This window comes from Punica granatum, chromosome 4 (genome assembly GCF_007655135.1).
Source record: "Punica granatum isolate Tunisia-2019 chromosome 4, ASM765513v2, whole genome shotgun sequence".
In the NCBI taxonomy this organism is placed as follows: Eukaryota; Viridiplantae; Streptophyta; class Magnoliopsida; order Myrtales; family Lythraceae; genus Punica; species Punica granatum.
In genome coordinates, this window is record NC_045130.1 from 10,880,036 (window position 1) to 10,901,941 (window position 21,906).

General features: G+C 36.7%; 1 protein-coding gene across 11 annotated transcripts; it reads left to right on the top strand.

Moving 5' to 3' along the window:
* LOC116205137 (phosphatidylinositol N-acetylglucosaminyltransferase subunit A) lies at positions 1 to 7,592 on the top strand. 11 transcript variants are annotated; one of them, XR_004156463.1, is made up of 12 exons: positions 2 to 813; positions 1,137 to 1,264; positions 1,585 to 2,157; positions 2,496 to 2,650; positions 2,921 to 3,011; positions 3,126 to 3,242; positions 3,326 to 3,429; positions 3,702 to 3,792; positions 4,014 to 4,115; positions 4,542 to 4,638; positions 6,117 to 6,470; positions 6,579 to 7,592. XR_004156463.1 is itself a non-coding variant. In XM_031537631.1 (10 exons), exons 2-9 carry the CDS (start codon positions 1,145 to 1,147, stop codon positions 4,110 to 4,112), a joined length of 1,350 nt encoding a protein of 449 aa, XP_031393491.1. In that variant the 5' UTR covers positions 1 to 813; positions 1,137 to 1,144; the 3' UTR covers positions 4,113 to 4,115; positions 4,520 to 4,851. The 11 variants fall into 11 exon arrangements, 4 of the variants coding, with proteins under 4 accessions (XP_031393491.1, XP_031393493.1, XP_031393492.1 ...); XR_004156466.1 differs by lacking the exon at positions 6,117 to 6,470 and having other exon boundaries at positions 1 to 813; positions 4,520 to 4,638; XR_004156464.1 differs by lacking the exon at positions 6,117 to 6,470.
* The last annotated feature ends 14,314 nt before the right edge of the window (positions 7,593 to 21,906 follow it).

Sequence of the window (21,906 nt, forward strand, 5' to 3'; positions counted from 1 at the left end):
GGCCCCAGTATCTCTCTCTCTCTCGCTCGCTCGCCCCTCTGCCGTTACTCTCGCCGGCCGATGCTATTCCTCTCGCCCCAATGCGCCGGCTGCGCTCACATTGCCACTCTCCCTCCCCTCCCTCAGATTCCTCCGTCTAAACCCTCCTGCCTAAACCCCATCTCCCCCCCCTCTCTTTTCCCTCCACGGACCACTCGTTTCTCAAACCAAATGCTCCGTCCTACTGCTACTGTGTTCGTTTTGCAGCTCTAGCTCGAGCTCCAACTCCAACTCCAACTTCCGGCATTGACGCTCCGAGCTTATTTGATTATCTCTCCCAGTTTTCCCCTCATTCCGGCAATGCCCGTTTCCGCAATTGGAATTGGATCGCGTATAATCACAGTCGGGTCATTTTTCTTTTTGCTTTTAACAGTCGGGTTATCAAAGATCATCGAGTGCCAAGGTTACGCCTTGAAGAGATTTTCCGGCACCTTTTGCCCCTGTTTTTTTGGTAGAGACAATGAATCTGTTCGACTGCAGAGAAACTGCATTTGCGTTCTTTGAGTTGTGTCTCCGGGACCATCCCGAGGACCCGCCGCTCTGATTGCTTCGCCGCTTATGGTTTAGTGGCCGATAAACTCCGTTTCCTTGCGCAAGATGCTGTCCTTTGGGTTATCAGTAGGATCGGTTTGTCTAGGCTAAGGAATTCATGAAATTCATGTGAGAGAAGCACTGCCTGTTCGAATCTGATTTTTCGGTTCTTGATACACTCACGAGAGCGTTTCTACAGGCTGGCGTGCTCTCTGAGGCGCTGGATATTTTGAGTTGAATGAGGTAAGCCTGAAGTTCAGCTGCGGGCTCTTACTTTGGTGAATGGTGATTGCTAGTGTTTGGTTCCGTTTTTCTCATGGAACAACCCAAATAAATATGCTTCCTGGATTTGCTATATTCCAAGCAGTCCAGTTGCTTGAGTTAGATTTTGTGCTTTACATTGTGCTTGTGTTTCTTGAAAATGCAGTTCATGGAAAAGCTACTGTTGCCGGTTCATATTATTGTTTGTGTTCTTTTGTCCCTTTTTATCTTCTGATTTAGTTTTCCACAAATATTGTTGACCCGGTTTCTCCATGTTTGGTTTTGTTGATGATCTGACAATGCAGGGGATATAATGGCTGATTGGAGACGGCATAGAATATTGATGGTGTCTGATTTCTTCTACCCCAACTTCGGTGGAGTTGAGAGTCATATATATTATCTTTCACAATGCTTGCTTGAGCTCGGTCACAAGGTTAGTGTTATAGCCGTCTTATGATGTCTGCTCAGTGATGAGAATTCTGTGTAGGCATGCTCTGATTCTTGTCGAGCCCTGTCATTCCCATGTTAGGGAAGAAGTGAATGTATTCTGCTCAGTATCAGTCTTGGATGTATAGTTCTGGCAGTTTCTCTATCTGTGGTAAAAAATTGGGTACCTTAATAGTTGCCAACAATATCAGCGCATGAGGTTTTAGATTGAATAATATCTCCAGCTTAGGTTCTTTGTTTCCCTTAATCCATCTCCAAGACAACGTCGGATTCCATTGATTAGAAGGCTGCTTCTTCTCAATACAGGTAGTGGTTATGACTCATGCTTATGCAAATCGTTCTGGAGTGAGATACATGACTGGTGGCCTGAAAGTCTACTACATTCCATGGAAACCATTCCTCATGCAGAACACTTTACCGACTTTTTATGGAACACTTCCAATCATAAGGAACATCCTTATTCGGGAAAAAATCTCTCTTGTCCATGGGCACCAAGCTTTCTCAACCCTTTGCCATGAAGCACTGATGCATGCTCGTACCATGGGCTATAAAGTTGTGTTCACAGACCATTCTCTCTACGGTTTCGCTGACATTGGAAGCATACACATGAATAAGGTGTTGCAATTTACTCTCGCTGATGTGAGCCAGGCAATTTGTGTTTCCCACACAAGTAAGGAAAACACGGTTCTCAGGTCCAGCCTTCCGCCAGCAAAGGTGTTTGTGATTCCGAATGCTGTCGATACTGCAATGTTTACGCCTGCTCCTGAGAGATTGAAGAGTGATGAAATAGTGATTGTTGTGATAAGCAGACTGGTTTATAGGAAGGGTGCAGATTTGCTTGTTGAAGTCATTCCCGAAGTCTGCCGATTGTTTCCCCAAGTAAGTTATTTCGATGAGACTGATTCCTCATTGAGCTTTATGTTCTTAAAAGTCCATCCCATGTTATGTATATCTCTGTTCTGCAATGACTAGAAAAAACAGAGCTGGTTTTTTATTTAATATAGAATAATTGTTTAATGTTGATTATATTTAAAATATAATTAATTTGACTGATATGTTTCTTCATCTTTTATATATATTCTAAATGTACTAATGACAGAAACCTCTCAGAAGGCAGGTCCAGCGTGCTTTTTTGGATGTTTGGCATGACGGAACTTTCACTTATAGCTCTGCCACGTCACTTTTTTTCTCTCATTTTTATTTGGGAAAATGTTAAGGTACGATTCATAGTTGGGGGAGATGGACCCAAACGGGTACGATTGGAGGAGATGAGAGAGAAGCATTCACTTCAAGATAGAGTCGAGATGTTGGGAGCTGTTCCTCATGCTCGTGTGCGCTCTGTGTTGATTTCTGGCCACATATTTTTAAACAGGTGAAAGATTCTATTAGATGTTGGCCTTCTATATTCCTTTTAGGTTATTTCGGCCACGTTTAAAGACTCTGCTTATTTGAAAGCTCAAATAATTTTTATCATGACTTTTCCAGGAGCCTTTTGTACCTTTTTTTAAATTAACAGAGTTTTGATGTAATTCTTGCTTATTTTACATTTTCAGATCAACTTTTAGACGCACCTTTAATTTAGCTCATAATGTTATTCTTGACCTTTGACCTTAGTGATAAGGAATTTCGAACTTCTATACAGCTCTTTGACTGAAGCGTTCTGCATAGCTATACTAGAGGCTGCTAGTTGTGGATTGTTAACAGTCAGTACACGTGTTGGAGGTGTCCCTGAGGCATGTACTGTATTTGTGCTTTTACCTAGACCTAATTTACTTTAATCCTGATTTCATCGATCTCCATTATAGTGTTTTGCATTAATGCTGGCAAATCCTTTTACTTGCCTATAGGTCCTACCAGATGATATGGTTGTACTTGCGGAACCTGATCCTGTTGACATGGTGAGAGCGATCAAGAAGGCAATTGCTTTACTCCCAAGGATTGACCCACAAGAAATGCATGCCCGCGTGAGTAATTTCTTTTAGTAACTTGTATTTCATTTTGCTTATTTCTTGAATAGTTCAACAATCTATTTGTTTGTTCTGTTTAGATGAAGAAACTCTATGATTGGCGTGATGTTGCTAGAAGGACAGAGATTGTCTATGACCGAGCCCTAAAATGTTCCAATCAAAATCTTTTGGACAGGTTATCACGGTAAGATATTAGTTACATGCTTCATCAAGTAACTTTGAAAGAAAGATGCGAAGAGGTGTGTTATGACAAATTATCATTTTATTAGACTACGTGTCTTATAGGTCTAGACAGAAGCTCCGTAAGTCCTTACCAGTGACGAAACTCACGAATAGTTAATCCGGTGCTTAATACCAACTCTCTGCATTATTTAGTCCATGAAGCAAGTATCATTGGGAATTTTTCAGCATCTCACGTTATTTATTGAGGCTGTCGATAACTTCTCTTTTCCTCAGGTATCTTTCATGTGGATCTTGGGCAGGCAAACTTTTTTGCTTGGTTATGATCATTGATTTCTTGTTCTGGTGTCTATTGAAATTACTACAGGTATTCTGGTCTTCTTATATGTATGTGTATATATATGTATATATTTATATAAACATACAGTAACCCAGCCGTCAATAAACTGTTATATAACTAAATAGTGGTAATGTCTTGAGTTTTTCTTACATATAACCCAGTAGTGTTAATGTCTCCAATTTGCTTACCTCTAACCAAGTTGTTTTGATATCTTACAATTTGCTTACCCCCACTTTTTCATTCGTTAGCCTGCAGCTGATATCGAAGAAGTGCCTGACATGGTACAATTCCATCATCAAGATGAAGAGATTCTGATGGACGATTCACAGCATCAGAGCTCAAGATGATTTGTAAGATTATATGCTCTAACCACTGATGCCTTAAGTTTTGCTTGTAGCATAAGCAGCTCATGCCTTTAGACTTGCTGGTTATCTATAAGATCTTGAATAGAAATCCAGTTAATGAAATAAGTTACCAGCTCTGTATAGTTGAAAGCTTGAACCCTCACGCATGATCACTTGGTTCAAGGAGACATTTCAGAAACCATTCTAATCTTGCCGAGCATCAGACAAATCTACAGGGAACCCATCTATCGGAACTATTTCCTTTGTGAGATGAAAATGATGTGTGAATTGTCAGGAACTGTTAAGGGCATATGAAACTTCTACTATCTAGCTCAACTAATCTTGGATCTTTTCTTGCACTTTAAGCTTTCTATGACCAGCAAGAACATTCCAAACTAATTCCTTATCAGTTTCTCCTCTGTTTACCGACAGAATTGAGTGGGAGCATCAACTTGGTTTTCCTATTCTGGACATAAAGAATCTACTGTCATTGTGAACATCCAAGAGCTGCTTCGGTCAACGCATCTTTGTGAGTGGCTTTACCAGATGCTTTATCTCCCTTACAGAGTAATATGATTTCTGAAAATATAATTGTGGTAGTTAGGGGTTTCATTACTACTAGATCATTCTACCCACGCTATGCCGCTGGTCGAAAAAAATTTAGTCAAATTTTTTATTTAATGACAGTATTACTTATATCTAAAAATCATAAATTTCATGATTGGGATAGGTTCATCCTTTAGTAGGTCGATCTCGCGTGAACCTAAATTAATTAGCAAGATGTTTATCCCTTAGTGGGTAAACAACCTCGCTTGAGTATAGATTGATTGTACCTTGTGGACTTCCAAATATCAAATGTGCACAAGGGGAAAAAAATATTTATATACCTAAAGATAATAGAAATTTAAAAATGTTGACTTTGTTTTAAAAGGAGCGGGACTTCTTGTTGAAAAGAATTTACGATCGGTAGAGGTTTATTCCTTTGTGGGTGAACCACCTCGCTCGAGTCTAAATTGATTGGACCTAGTGGACTTCCGAATGTCAAGTGGGCACACCAGCAAAAATATTTATAGACCTAAATATGTAATGTAAGGCGATCATATAATGATAGCAAGGAAGATGTTGAGGATGATGAGGTGGGATGACAAGGTGGCTTGTCTGACATGCCTTTGAGTGATGATTTCTTTGTGGGTCTGGAGGGGTTGCTAGACTGCTTCTGGGATCGGTTTCCGGCTAAACCCGGGCTTCTTGGGACGGTGCCACAAACAACACCGCCACCATTGGCAGCACAATTGACTTCCTTTTTTCCTTTTGGGATAATTAACAAATGAGAGTGCATAATATGCTGTTCGCAACCGCCCGAGTCTTTCCGCTTAACCTCGCAAATGAAGAGTGCAGGCTCACATTTTCAATCTTGATTTCTTTTTTTTTAAAATTTGAAAATTGTGAGCAACAGTGCTCTGTGGGGCTCTGTCCAGTTCTATTTTCTTTGTACAATTTCATTTACGTAGATAGAGGCATGTAGACGAAAATACAAAGGAAATGGCTTCTCGTCTACATCACGCGCAGCGATGCGCGGGGTCGGATAGACAAATAACTCAGATAGTTAGGATAAAAAAAGTGGAGTCGAGCCTTGACGCAGAAAAATATGCTTGAGCACAACGGGAGAGACAATCATCAAGCAATTACCAAACTACACGCTACAAAACTGGCATATGTTCTGCATTTAGCACTACGCTTGCAAATATTGTTCTTCTTTGCGTGATCATTTTTTTTTTTTTAGTAAGTGCAATCATTGTTAATCTTACCAACTGCAATCTAAAACAAATCTCATTGCTGGTAGATAGAGTAGGTAACAAACTGAACAAGGTGCACCAGTCTAAAGTTTCCCGATGTTGAGCCCCCTCGGTCCTCTGAACCATCGCATATTTAAGCTCGTGTTTCCAACACTTGGCCTCACCTAGCCACCACTTGGGCTTCTGTACCCTGTTTGCAAACGCCTTGCAGATGAACTACAAAGGCAAACGAGTCGTTGGTGGATCAAGAACTAGTCAAACAAAGCAGTCTTTTCCCAAGCCCGGGAGTATGGCTAGCCAGCAAAGACTAAAAGGCAAACAACTGACAGTACCTTCGGATTCATTTCGACTATACCGTCTATGAGACCTAAGATGATGGCAAGCTATTGCAATTCTCTATTGAGATCTTCTCCAGAAGCGGATTTGAGATCCTGATTCTGTTCAATAATTTTCGATATATAGGTGTCAAGCTTCCATTCAAAGAGAATCCGGAGAGGAATTGACAGAACCACTCGTCCGTCTTGCGAACGTTGCTGATTTCCAAACACCTGATACTCCGACTCACGTTAACTACTAAACTAGAATAATCTCGTTTAAGATGAACAATGCCAGAGATGTGAAATTTTGCTAAGGCCGGTGCTCTAATACTAACAACCACCGCCACTCTCTTCAGATAATCGAGATTCGAGACTTCAATCACAGACAAGGGACTGAGGCAGATTACAGAAAGATCTTCAAGTAAAGGGCAGCCCGTGAGGAGTCGCTGAAACATCCGATTGTCTATGTGAGAACGTGACAAATGGAGCGATCGCAGAGAAGGCAGATGCGCGGAGCTAATCCCATCAATCTTAATCCCACCGGCCAACGTTAAGGACTCGATGAATTCAGCAGATAAAACCCTTCTGGGAATCGAATATGGCAATTTATCAGTATAGTCAAGGATCCTTGCCCTCAGCTCCTGAGCATGATAGTCTAGCGCCACACCTAACCATCTATTGACGTGAAGAGGAGCAAAATCTATGTTTGTGGAGAGCCTGAACCTTGGCATCCTACCATGGAACCTCGTTAGGCAATCGTCAACGAACCTGACGAACATCTCGCTGTACTCATTCGACTGCTGTCATTCGATAAGCTTTTGGTCGAAGTCGGTGATATGGAACTATAGCCACTTCCCTAGCCATGACTTCAACAACGAAGTGGTCCTCACTATTTCCTTCGTGTTCGGCATGAAGGAGAGAATGTGATGCTTGACATGTTCCGGCAAACTCGAGAATCTATCATCATCTATGGCCACCCCGGCTCCTCTCCTCGCCTTCTGGCCCAATGCAGCGTTTCTGTCCCTTCCCTTACTAGACTAGAAAAAAATATATATGAGACGCAAAAATTGATGATCTGAGGCTGCGGACTTCGGAGCATTAACTTCCTGTCCTATTCTTTTTCTTGGTGCCTTAAATCGGTAGAATCGTTCACCCAAAGACCAAAAAAAAAAAAGGGATAGAATTGTTCATCCAGCAAAAAAAAAAAAAAGAAAAAGGAAGAAGAAGGTAGAATTGGTCTGCTGGAGATGAGAAAATCTTGCCGTACATCCATTTTTTTTTCTTTTTTGGCTGGACCGATGTCCATGATTGAATAGTGAAAACCTTGCAGGAATTTTTCTTTATTGTATATTTTTATTTGTTTTGAACTTTATTTTAGGAATAGGGGGTGTCTTTATTTTGTTAGTAATTAATATTTGATGGCTTATCACACTCTTACACATTATTGAATTGCAAATTGAAATGAAGCATTCGCACTGTTGGGGGTAACCTTAAGAATTTCTTTACAATTAGTACTGTTGAACAACAATTTAGATCTATTATAAACAACAAATTATATCTCAATAAGAAAGAGATGATAAGGTTCAATTAGATTTATCAAGACATGAGAATACACGAAATTCTTTTTTTATTTTAAATATTTTGCTCGAATCGCTTCAGTTCTTGGTTGATTTTGATACCTTCTTGGCCAAGAAATTATCATTGGATCTTTAAGCAGTTTCCCAGGTAAGTAGTCCACAATTGATGCAAATCCCCGAGTCATTGATGGGATGCTCTCAAACTAACGTGCCATTTCGCTATTCAGTTTGTGTTGACAACCCATTTTAATCATTCTTTTAGGACTCGGAATGTCTGATGTGGCTTCACCATCCTTGGGAGACTCCTCGCGGAAATGGATTGATGATACTCTCATACTACGCGTAGGACAATAACTGTTGGTTTTGCTAGAATTAGAATTAATGCGGCACAAACTGCAGAACGCTTATCCTTGTCTTCGGTTGATCTTTCATCCTCATTGGCGAGATATTGCCACGACTTGAACATTAATGATCACGTCCTGTCCTGGATTAGTCGTAGGCCTAATTGATGGTTCCGTGATAATCGATTCCTCTGGATGAGTGTGAAGCATAAAGTAATGGATGATACCGTATGCATCATTTCCCAATATTGCCTGCTATTATTCTTCTCATTATCCATCATTCCGGGGTGGGGAAGGCTATAGGATTATTGGTCAAGAAGTTACGACGTTATAGTCTACGTGCAATTTCAATACGACCCCAGTCTAGAAACTAAGATTTCAATGAGGGACGGGAGCCACGTGGTTCCACTGAAATCTTGAATCCCATTCTCAATATATTGGCGCGATGAGTCATATCATACCCAAAATCTTAATCAAAATAAGTACGTAGAGGCCTAAAGCCGACAAGATCTAAATTATAGTAAACTAGTCGCATAGCCCGCGTATTGCGCGGACGTCAATTTTATTCAAATATCATCAATTCAAAAAGAACTTTTAATATTGGCAGGAGAAGAAATGGTAAAGGAATTTGAATAAGAACTTTCATGGATCAAAAAGAATTAGTGTGAAAAGAGCTCGAGGAAGAAGAGAGTAAAAAATGATCTAATTGACAAAGAGAATAAATTTAAGGTGATAAGTAGCCTACGTGCAATTTCAATACTACCCTAGTCCATAAAGGATTCAGTCAGGAGGAAGGGAGGTATGTAGTTTCACTGGAATATCGAATCCCATTCTCAATATACTGCCGCGATGAGCCATATCAGACCCAAAATGTTTATACAAAATAAGAAATAGAGGCCTAAAGCCAACAAGATCTAAATCATAGTATATTAGTCACGTAGTCCACGCGTTGCGTGGACATCAATTTTATTGAAATATTGTCAAATCAAAAATAAACTTTCGAGAATTAGTAGGAGAAGAAATTGTAAAGGAATGTATATAAGAATTTTCACGAATCGAAAAGAATTAGTGGGAGAAAGCTCGAGGAAGAAGGGAGTCAAAGATGATTTAATTGGTAAAGAGAATAAATTTAATATGATAGGTAGCTTACATGGCAACCTCTCCTCGCACGAAAAAATTTGTGTGTCAGTTGTTTCTTGCACAAACGAAAACTCTTATGAGAGTAGTCCGAATTATATAATAGATATACATATACATATAGATATATAGATATAGATTTTGCGAGGAGAGAATGAGTCCATTATAAATTCTGAGTCATGATTGCTCGGCCCATTTCGAGGGCTTTTCTTGTACACATAGAATAGCTGCGGAGAATTGATCGATGTTAAACTAACGTATAAGCTTTATCAAGGTTTTATCATTAACAAGCTATTATCTCTTACACGCTAAACGAAAATCAATATATTCTTATATCTTATGCAAATAAACATATAAAAGAAAAGGAAGTCAAATTTGTATGTCACTGCCATTTTTTGGGCAAAAAAGTTGCGATCATACTTTCACCAAACAAACATATACATCCTATGGAAGCCGAAACAATCAACATTAGTAATTTATAAGGGGGTGAGAAGAGTATACTATGATGGTATTGAGTTTATAGTTATTGGACTTTTAGAGAAAGAGAGAGGACGGTGCAGGTAAAATCCAAATGTAGCATCTCGTGTTAGGATCAAGACGATGTCCAAACAGGTCTAGATGGAGATAAGTTTCAAGTTGAGGCCTTCTTGTGGTCTAAAAAATTCTAGATATTCAATGCTAATTAAACACCTGTAAAATATAATTAGAGGTTAATTCATTATTAGATGATAAAGAGGTAGAGGAAACACGCATTTGTGAATATGAAAGGACGTACATTTGAGTGTTTGAAAAATAAAACGAAGAACAATTATATAATCAAAACCTAGAATTTCTAATAGTAAGATGAGTTTTCGGCAATGAGATTTAACGTTTTGTATGAGTTGTGTTTTGTATAGATTAATTTAATCAAAACCCAGAATTTTAAAAATAAATTACATTTTGTATTGATTAATTTAATTGCGTTTCCCATTTCTATTTTTTTAAAGTTAATCAAACAAGCCATCTCATCCGCGTGTTGCGTGCAAATGTCACTCATAATAGGATTTTTTAAAAAAATTTATAAGAATGTTATTCAAATGGGTCCCTGAACATATCGATTAATTTACAATTATAGCTCAATTAACTCTTTAATAATTTTCAAGTTAAACATAAATAAATAAAATTGTTAAATTGTTCATAGTGGATAAGCTTTGGTTAATATTTTATTTGAATATATATAAGAACGAAACTATATTCACTTAAAAGGCATGAATATATAATCTATATATTATATATATCATCAATATGATTTCTTCAAAAGCTTAAATTATCTCTTCGACTAAATCTTGATATCTGGAAGTCCAATTTAGGCCCCGGCTAATCCAGTTGAGCCGGTAAAGCCCGCTAAGAGGTAAAACTCTCTCAACGTGGATTTGAAAAGCAAAAATTATTTTGAACAAAATTAATGTAATTAACTAATATGATTATCCAACAATTTTATGGTTGACTTGTCATTTTAGTATTGCATTTTATTTGAAAATTGGCATTTACAGTTTTATATCTAAAATTTTTTGCAATATTTTTTTCATTTGCTAAAGTAATTACTTAATTCTTATTCAAGTAAATGTTTTTCATCAAATAATACAAGTTATTAAGTGAAAAATCTTCGGAATTATTAATTGGACTATAATTTTCTTGATTATAGGTCGATGATGAGTATTTCTGCACAAAATAACCTTTCTCAAAGAGCTTTTGTTTTAGTATGCATGATCTATATAAAAACCATTTTATCTATGTATATATTAGAAAAAGTAAAATTGGTAATTAATCAGAATAATTAATTCCGATTAGTTGAAGAATGAACTTTATGTCCATTACTTTTTTTTTTTTTCAATGTGTACCATGATATTCGGAAGTTTATTGGTTTCAACTAATTCAGTTTAGATAAAATCGGCCAACTAAGGAGTAAAACTCTTCAACGTAAATTTTCTCTATTCACAACACTCTAATTCAAAACTTTATTTAAGAACAATAAAGGTCGAATTATTTGAATCAAATTACTTTGATTTTGGTTAAGGAAACTTGGCACTTAGAGACAAAATTGAAGTCAGAAAAGTTGAACTTAGAGGCTCCTCATATAGGTCAGCATTCAGAGGTAACATGCACATATGTGTGAGAAGGCATACATATATGTTTATATATATAGTCGGAAGAAAGAAACTAAAGGTCTTTTGTTGGGACCAAAAGGACTTATTAATTTAAGTGAAGTGAGAAAGGAATCATGAAAGAGCTCACTTTGAATGCCCACTTTTTCCCTAATTCCAACAATCCCCCCTAATTAATTAACACACACTTTCAAACCTCTAATTTGCCACTTTTCAAAAAGCAAAGTAGCAATTCTTCAACCCAAAATAAAGTAGGCAATTCAGGTCCACAAGCGTACTGATTGATTATAACATATCAGCACTTTCTTCTCTGATCTTTATATATCTAATTTCCAAGGGAAATGTGTGGGTTTGAGCTATGATTGATTTGAGAAGCATTAAACATTGTCCATGACATTGAGTTTCGAATTAATCCATCTCGGTCATCAGCCCCAATAGACCATCATATATATATATATATATATTCATCATGATTCTTTTTCTAATAGACTTCAAACATGCTGAAAAGTATAAATTTTTAGAAAATATGCGGACATATCAGTCGGTCACTTCACGAGTGATTGTGCTTTGTCTCTTTTACAAAGTTATACTGGGTAAGCGGATCTTCTTCTCCAGGTCTACACAATTATATACGTATATATGGAGCATTATCTTATGCATTGGGCCTTGTGATTTCTAAATGTGGGTGGGACCTAAACATGAAATAATGCTTTTTGGAAGTCTTGATTTATCGATTACAAAATTGAAAGAGGAAAAAGGCCAAAAATAAGAATAAAAATTAAAAAGGAAGCGAGAGAGAGAGATAAGAGTCCTAGTTGATGGTTTGGTGTGCAGTAAAGGGAGGAAAATATTTGAGCTAATCATTTTGGCCACTAACTGTGATCTTTATCATGGGATTTGAGTTCCCACATGTCAATTTGCCCTCACAATCAACAGTGGAAAAAGGTCAGCCCCAATCATCACTCACATCATCCCACATTCTTCAGTTTCTCTCTTTCCTATAAATTATGATAAGAAAAAAATTGCCATTGCATTTTGAAAAGGAATATCCCATACATACATATATATATATATATATGACTCAAATGATGTAAACTATGTATAAAAGGTATATTTTTGTAGTAGTGGTGGACCGGATCAGTGGTGACGCTTTTGGCCGGAATCCAATGAGTCTCACCGCCAAATTGGGCGGCGGAAATGGCTGACTTGGATATCAACGTAGGAAAACATTTACCCTCAATTAATTGCATTTGCTTTAGCTATATTTGATATACAAATCTCATTCACATGAACAATCATCAATAGTTTAATGCTATCTAGTATATATGTCATTCGAATCAAAGCATCACAACTTCGTCAATACGCCAATAACTAATACTAGTTCTCTACTCCAGCTAGTCGCTTCATTCTCCTAGTAAAAGCGATCGACTATAGCTTATAGTCACCAAAAGTCGTATTGCTAGTTTAAGGGTTTTGCATTAGCATGTAACAACATGCATGCATTTCAAATAAATTAACTCTCTCTTCTATAAGTTTATACAACCTTTTTTTTATATATATCTTAACTAGGTGCAGAGCATCTCAATTAGATCTAGCCAGCAGTTAATTATATAGAAATTCAAACTAAGCAAGAGCCCAATATAAAGTCATTAATTTGGGTAATCTTCATCTTATGTTAATTAGATGAGTAAATACGATCAATAAATGCCCCTGTTGGTTTGAGACAGAAATTGAAAGGCATGCATGTCTTGTGACCGGAAGGGATAAATCTATATAATTAAATAAGTGGAGAACAAATAATCAAACCACAATCTAGTTAAGAAAATTCTTGAAAATCAGTTAATGCACCGTATCAGTTACCACAATATATCGGCTAAATATGCTTTCATAAAACAAATTGCGAGATATGGTACAAATAATGCGCGTGTGGACTTCACTTATAGTATAGGGATTCAAAATTTATTGGAAACAATTTGCAATTAGGGGAAGCCAATGCCTCAACGAAGTTTAGCTCAATTAAGTAGGTTGAGGATAAATGGCGATCTCGCCCACAAATAAATTTCTTGCGTAAAGCAAGAGCACTGAAGCAAATATAAGTAAGAATCAGCGTTTAGTTTTTCTTTTTCTAAGTTGCTCTTGAAAATAGGGTTATATTACATGATTGAAATAAAGCCACATATCCCATCTATATATAACATATAATAACGAAACGAAAAAGTAGGTCGTCCCACGATTAACAAGGTGGTACCTTATGTTAGACTCTCTGCTCTCTGTTTACCAAAATTTCACTAATCGTCTCTATCATCTTTAAGGCATTAATAATTAATGCACAAGTAAATAAATTGATTTATAGGGATAATATTTATATCAATTTAATTTACTAAATTATTTTTATTTTTCAATTCTCAATTTAACAGGTAATTTTACTAGAAGGATTAATTGCCTAAAAAAAATACAAACTTCTTACATTTTATCAATTCTAGCACGAACTTTTTTTCTTGACTTAAAAATGCACGAAATATCAATTTGATATCAATTTTAGCACGCCTCAACTTTTCCATTAATTTAAATGAGAATTTATGGCCACACCCTCCGATCGTAATAGTTGAGGTCGCTGGCGACCTTATAGGGGCGGTGGGGGCCCCAATGATGCCCTCATTGCTTGAATTTGAAAAAAGAAAAAGTAAAATCGAGAAAAGAATGAAGATGATAGGTGGTGAAAGTCTCAGCGGCGGCAACCATCCTCCTAATTGAGGTCATCGGAGACCTTTTTGGTCATGAGCAACCTCGATTGGGCGGGCGGTAATTGTCGTTGAGGCCTACCGATCAAAAAAATAAAAGTTGTTGCTAACATTTATATCAAATTGATAGTTTATGTATTTTTAGGTCAAAAAATTTCGTGCTAGAATTGATAAAATTTGAAAAGTTTGTATTTTTTTAGGCGATTAACCCTTACTAGAATATCTATGAACTTTTAAAATTTTTAAACCAATATTAAATACACTTAAAAAATATAAAAAATCTTTCAAGCGAGGCAATGATGAGAAGTAGGGGACATGAGTCGTCTGCTGGCTGTTGGCGAGGAGGATCATCGTTGCCTGGGGCTTGGTGATCAACGGGGGGTTATTGGGCACCGTTGTCGAAGGGCAGCTATGCGTTAGGGTCACGAATAGAGCCCCCAGCTCCGGGACGGGTACATGCAGAATTAATCTGACTCCGAGTGAAAACCATATTGTTAAGCTCTTTAATGTAAAATCGGGAAAAGCACTAGCCTTGCGTTTCATTTCCCACAGACGACGCCAATGTTAGGACCACGGAATTCGGGTCTAAATCACGAGTGACTCACGTGCGTTTCGTCGACGAAGAGACTTGATCCACAGCCCACGTCTAGCCTCGAACACCTGCACAATGGGAGATTGGGTGTGGTACTCGATTTCCCTCTTCGACACTCAAGTCAGTGTGAGCCGTGAATATTGGAAAAAAATAATAAATTGTTGATCAACCCTAAAAACATGTAAAATGCATATATTTATAGAGGGTTTAGAGATAGATTGTGTTACCACCATGACGAAATATTTGGTATATTTTTGTATCCTATGCCTCGATATATTAGAAAGTATATCTTGTCGTTGTAGGAAATTCCTTATAATAACTCTTATTGCGAAGGCCTCGCTCGGAAGATTGAACCCGTCTCATGAATGACCGGATTGGGCCTTATTAGGCTTCGCCCGGGTCGCTGGACCTTTCAGGCCGCATCTTGTCGGAGTCGAAATCTTGTCCCCAACATGATATAAATTACTTAATTTTGATTTTTAAATAAAGAATTGTGATAATAAATAGATAAATATATGCAATAAACATTTTTGAAATGAACCTCTTCCAATTAGTGATTATTAATAATTATAGATATATCATTTCTAGAATTTTAGAGATATCTATTGGATCTCATACGTAAATTTGTTATATATTTTATAATTATCAATGTCTTATATTTTCTAGTGATAAAGGCAAATTGAATAAATTATAATATATACAAATTTCTTCATTGTTATATTATCAATGTAAAACCCATGTAATATATAATTTAGATTACAATAATATTAGTATGAGCAAACCTACATACCCCATCTCTTTAACATATTATAAAGCGTCAACTTTCTTACTAAAATTTATGTTTATTTGGTGTATGAATCATTTTCTAGATAATAAAATTAGAATTGATTAATATTTGATGTGAAGTTATTTATATACATTTGATGTTCAATTAATGTATCAATTCTTCTCTATATTATGTTGTTATTATAAATTTGTATACATATATTTGAGTAAACTAATAATAAGTAATTGATGGTTCAAAACTCGCTGGAAAAATGTTGTTGTCAAGGCTAAGTCGACGTGCGAAAGGAAATTTGTTTTAACCAATGAGTTAAGAGTATCTTGTAATCTTGTTGGAAAAAAATTACGTAAAAAAAATCATTTTGGAAAAAGAAAAGGATATATTTCTCCGGGGAAAAGAAAAGACAATACGCAATATCGGTGTCATTATCGAATTAATTATTTGGACATGAAAATTAAGCCCATAAATACACTACAATTGATTATCTTGACGCTACGCGTTTGCACGTAGTACATGTTTGGACATGTAACATGACTCTGGACAATGAAGTCCCCATTCCTCCTCCCCCAATCCATTGGCAATAACTTGCATCGAATTGTATTATCGTATTATTTCATTTGCAAATCTTTTTGATCGAGACTCGCGAAGTAAATTAGGATTGTGTACATCGTGAATTGACAAGTGATTAATCTCCTGATCTGATTTATGATCTTTTTTTCCCCCCTCTTTTCTGGGGGAATAATCGATCATTTTATGCTTTGCCTGTGATGCTGTGATTAGCCGGAATCACAAAAAGGAAGTCAAATTGGCAGGTGACAGCTCCGATCGAGTCATCCAACGCCCAAGTTAGCTCATATATATGCTTAGGAAAGTGAGAACTTAGAAAATATGATTGATCGGAAGAGTCTAGAGAGGGAAGCAAAGTCACATTGATCGCTCGCCATCAAGCATCTATATATATACACGTTTATGTGTAAGGCCAATTATTTATCATCACTGTGAAATTAACGTCACCAAACGAATATGAGCACACGACCAAAAAGGAAAGGCTGGAAATTTCTCTGGTCATGAATAGTGTGTATGCATGCAAATGCAAATGCAATATATTTTGTCTCGAGCGGCTACACTTTGGGTCATCCAAGAATCAAAAATCAGAGGGAAATTGACCTTTCACTGACTTTGCTCTTTTACCCCCCAACGGCTGCTCCAAGTCCCGTAAGTAATTCACCTTCCGTTGCTTTTTCTCAATATATAATATTTATAGAGTAAAATGCAAAGACTAGTGAAATGGCACTTGATTAACTTCATTTGTTTGAAGACATGCACTTCATTCCAGTTGACCGGTTCGACCAAATCTTTATTTTTATTTTTTTGCAAAAAGTAATGGGTAAATTACAAAAAAAAACCCAAATTTTGTAAAATGTCTCAATTTTGTCCTAAATTTTGTTTTGTAACAGAAAAAATCATAAGTTTTCTAAAATGTCTCAAAAATGACCTCCGTTATAACTTCCGTCAATTTTTGCCTACGTGTGACCTACGTGGACTGTTAAAGGGACCCACCATTAGCAACAAAAATTGACGGAAGTTATAACGGAGGTCATTTTTGAGACATTTTAGAAAACTTATGGTTTTTTTTGTTACGAAACAAAATTTAGGACAAAACTGAGACTTTTTATAAAATTTGGATTTTTTTTTGTAATTTGCTCAAAAGTAACAATTAGGTCATAATATTTTGGTTTCTTCTTCTTAAGGCCATAGTATTATTTATTATTAATAAGGAACCACTTCACATAAATTTTCATATGAGGCCCTTCTAATTTCATTAAAAAAAAATTTAACTTGACATATGAAAAAAATGAAAAATATACAAAAATAAAAGAAATAGTTGGAGAGAGAGAGAGAGAGAGAGGGAAAGCCTTGACAACGTTGCATGGTCCATGGCCACACTTCACGAGGTCTCCGTCGGCCATTGATGCCACCGCTTCCGCCCTTTCCTCCTTTATTTCTCTTATTTGTTCGATGCATTCTACTTCTTTTCTTTTTTTTTGGAACTATTTCATATTCTTTTAAAAAATTTTAAACTAAAGAAAATATTTAAAATTTATGAAGGGCTTTATCCAAAAAATTTATGTATTGGCGGCTTTATCCAATAATAAATAATTGTAAGGCCTTAAAAAAGAGAAACTAAAAATTATGACTTAATTTGTTATCTTTACAAAAGATATAATTTTGGTCAAACCGATCATCTGGGGTTAAGTTCATATTTTTCAAACAAGTGGAGTTGAGTGCCATTTTACCAAGGGGAGGTCTTTGCATTTTACCCATATTTACATATTTGCATGTAATACCCCTTTAATCATATTCTTGTTTTTAGTTACTATGAGTCTAGCTTCGAAAGGAGAACGGAAGTTGATAGATGTAAAAAGTTTTATTAGCAAGAATCAAACAATTGCCACTACAATTAAGCACCGCGGTTCGGCTCTTATTCCTTTTAAGTAAAGCATCGGGTACGAGTCTTGTGAATGGAAAAAATCTATGTTGGGAGAGAGGTTTACTCTTTTAGTGGATTGATTTGTCTTGAACTGGATTAGTCGAGACATATTAAGCTTCCAGATATCAAGGTACGTACATACCGAAAAACTTATTTTTCTAAAAATATTTTCTCTTCGATGCAGCTGGCGAACTACACTGCTAGTTGATGGCTTTTTCAGTGAAATTGGTATAGCCTTTACATTCTTATGGAGGCCAATCACGTCACATGTTGTAGAAAAATTGTGGTGTATGTATCTTGTAAAATAGTAATACTCGTGTCATTTGATAATAAACTTGTTATTTTAAAATATACTTGTTACTCAATATTGTCACTTATTATTTAATAATTAAATCACTATACTCATTTACCCCAAAAAATTAAATATAATATTCAAAATAACAAGACAAACGTATTAAATAGACACTCTATATGACAAGTAAGAAGAATCTCGTTATTTTTCAGAAAGTGTGCCTTTTAAAAATGTTCTGAATGCTAGCAACGCTCATAATTTGTATAGTAATTAGGTTTTCTTTTTGGGAGTATTTTGAAGGATATATATATGTACGTTAAGGCTTTTGTCATTTATTTGAGAGGCGTCAGTAGATGCTGATCATGGTCACCGATCGAGCTTTGCCTATGCACGCGCACTCGTCCCTTTCTTTGAAAGCGTTGCTTGCCTCCCTCTTCTTGGCAGGTAATGTTATATTATCTTACTTGAATTATTATGCCTATCAAAGACAAAAAGAAAATATAATTCTTATTGAGATCAATTTGGCCTCTGCTCTTGTTGGATTATCCAAAGTTCAAAGATATGTATATGGGCATGCAGTTGAAAGATGTACTCCACGTTGTATGGCGAATTAATTTCTCGTGAAATCGGTTCGGGATGACTCTAGTTCTGAAAATCTAATCGCTCCTCGAGCAATTATAGATAAATTTATATTCATTGGTCAGAAATTAACCATCCCCTAGTAAATGTATATTGTGTGTATCATTTTATAGAGAAGCTTTTACATAACACTACTAGAATGGATGTTATACTTAAAAGTTATATTTCGCTACTTCTATTGTTAAGAGTTAAGTCCCACATCGAAAATATAAAAAAAATTCCACAAGTTTAGAAGAGATTGTGTACCACAACCTATTAGCTCGACCTTTTGGGTTTGAGATGGACCCAATCGCTTATAGGCGCAATGGATATTTTACATGGTATCAGAGCGGGTTATGCTTCCGCGCGCTCATGTGGGCTCACACCACGCCAGATTCGATTTCGAGGTAGCCAAGAGTGCGCCTCATGTTAATCAGGCCCAAGAGTAGTCCAGTCCAGTTCCGAGGTAACTATAGGTGCACCTCTAGTTAGGCCCGAGTGTGGAGCTCGAGGCCAGTTTGGTATTTGTCCCCCCTTACCCGAGTACGAAAGAGGATGCCCGGCTCGGGTCAGTTGTTAAGGGCGGGTGTTTAAGGCACGTGGCATGTGTTGGACCATACGTTGCCACGTGAGGGCGGGTATTGAGATATGTTGTCCCACATCGAAAAATTGAGAAAAAAATCACAAACTTATATGAGGCTTGGGTCCAGTAACCTATCAGCTTAAATTTTTGGGTTGCAGATGGGCTCAAGTCCGTGTAGCCCCAAGTGGGTATTTTACATCTATATAGGCAAAGATCCATTAGTTTTCTCGGTGTACAACATTTGGTATTGGAAATTTGTCTGAGCAAATTTAAGTTTGAATTGAGTCAAGCCATTAAAAGATAAAATTCTCCTATATTCGGCTCAATATTGAATTAGTCAGACCAATTGAAGTAATTGGAAGGTGAATCATGGAGGAAAAAAACATTAATTTTCAATGGCTTTATTTGAAGGGGAAATTAAATTTACTGGAAACAGAATAAAGGTTGGGGGTTCTTTCTAGAGAATCACCAACCCAAACACCGATTTCAGTACTTCTCCCGATATCACAAATAACACCTACGGCGGTCAAACCATTAGGGTAAGAAAGTTTGTAAAAAAAAAAAGTAGCACAAATGAAAAAGCAAGAGGTTTAAAAAAGACGTATGGATTTAGGTAAAGTGATAAAGTCATACAATAGTAATTAAGCAATGTATTATTGCTGTAATTAAGTTCTGCCGTAGGTTTGATCGCCGATAATAGAATTAAATTTACATTAAAAACGATAGAGAAAAGATTAAAAAATAATAATAATGTGGAACGCCGTTGTTTTGCCTTGTGGCCAGGACCTAACTTACGGTGGTAATATTTCTTGGGTCTGTTCAACTATCAGTACATGTTCTATTTTTATATCTATTAAAAAAAAAGACATTCTATTTCTCTTTTCTGGTGGCACACGAGCTCGTGGGTGTAGTAAAGAGAATTGAAGGAAAAATAGAGAGAGAGTAAAAACGAGAAGTCAAATTGACGAAAATAAATTTTAAAATCTCTTGATTATCGAGAAAAAAAATATATTTTTCCGTATTAAGACTATTCTCAACTGTATATACATATGTTACTTTTAGTTAGATTAGATAGAAGATTCTTTACATTTTTATTTACAATGATAAAATCTTTAGATAGGAAAGAATCAAAAGATCATAAGGACATATATGTTCAAATGTTGCCACCTTATAAAGGGGCGTAAATAGTAAACCTAAGCAATTTTTTTCTGTCCTTTGTGTTTTGAAAAGTATATATGTTCACCTTTGAATTAGGGGAAAAGGGAAAAGGAAAAAAAAATCCTTATCTTTTCCTTTATAATTAACTCTTTTTCTTGTCACAACACAGCGTTGTCATTGGGTACCCGTACATCTCGAACACTATAAATGCCTTGACATTGGAAATCCATCGGAATCTATAACAATTAGGCTATGCTCGACTCCAGTGATCCTCATATTAAGTCACGGAGTGACCTCCAAAACGGTCGGTGAAACAACCGATGCACACTATACACGTGATTAACCTCATCACTATGATCGAGCACTCACTCTCACAAGAGAAATTATTGCACGGACTTGACTTCGATATCGTATGATCTCGAGGATCCGTCCGGTCCATGAGGTCGAGCATCCGAATTGAATCTCCGGTAAACGGGGGAGGGGGCGGAGTGGCACGCGAAGTCCACAAAAATTTAACGCACAAGTCCACAAAGCGGAGCAAATGACAGGACAGGGCCCCACTCCCTTGAAAAGCCGTGTAGCTTAAAGCACAAACAGATCTGGGCCCATCCCTTGGCCCACTGGGCCCCACTTCTCCCCTCTCCCTCTCCTCCCTCCTATCCCCTCAACTAGAAGAATTTTTGCATAGTGAGATCACATCGTCCTCATGCGAGCATTTATTTCGTTCTAATTACGAAATATCGCTACATAATATTGCGGGTAAATTTCAACCATTGAAGCTATATTTATTATCGTTAACACATCACTATAGTTTTGAATTAGTAGCATTGACTCGGTCCTAAACACGAAATACTTCCGTAGAGTTTCGATGCACGATACCATGAGCATGTTTGAGCCATTGGAGCTAAATTTATCGTTAAGACACATTATTATAGTTCTGAATTAGAAGCCTTGACTTGAGCCTAGCCATAAGATTTTTCTATTGAGTTTTAATTCCCAAACAATGTAAGTAAATTTTGGCCGTCGGACCTAAATCAATTGTTAACACACGTGACCCCAGCTCGGAATTATGCATACCAACTAATATCCAGAAGATCAATAGGTTCCGATTCATTCATGTTCGAGCCAATTAGATTCATTAAATGGATAAAACTCTTTCAACCGTAATTTTTATCCACTCACGATATTCGAATTCGAGATTTTATTTCATCCGAATCAATGCACGT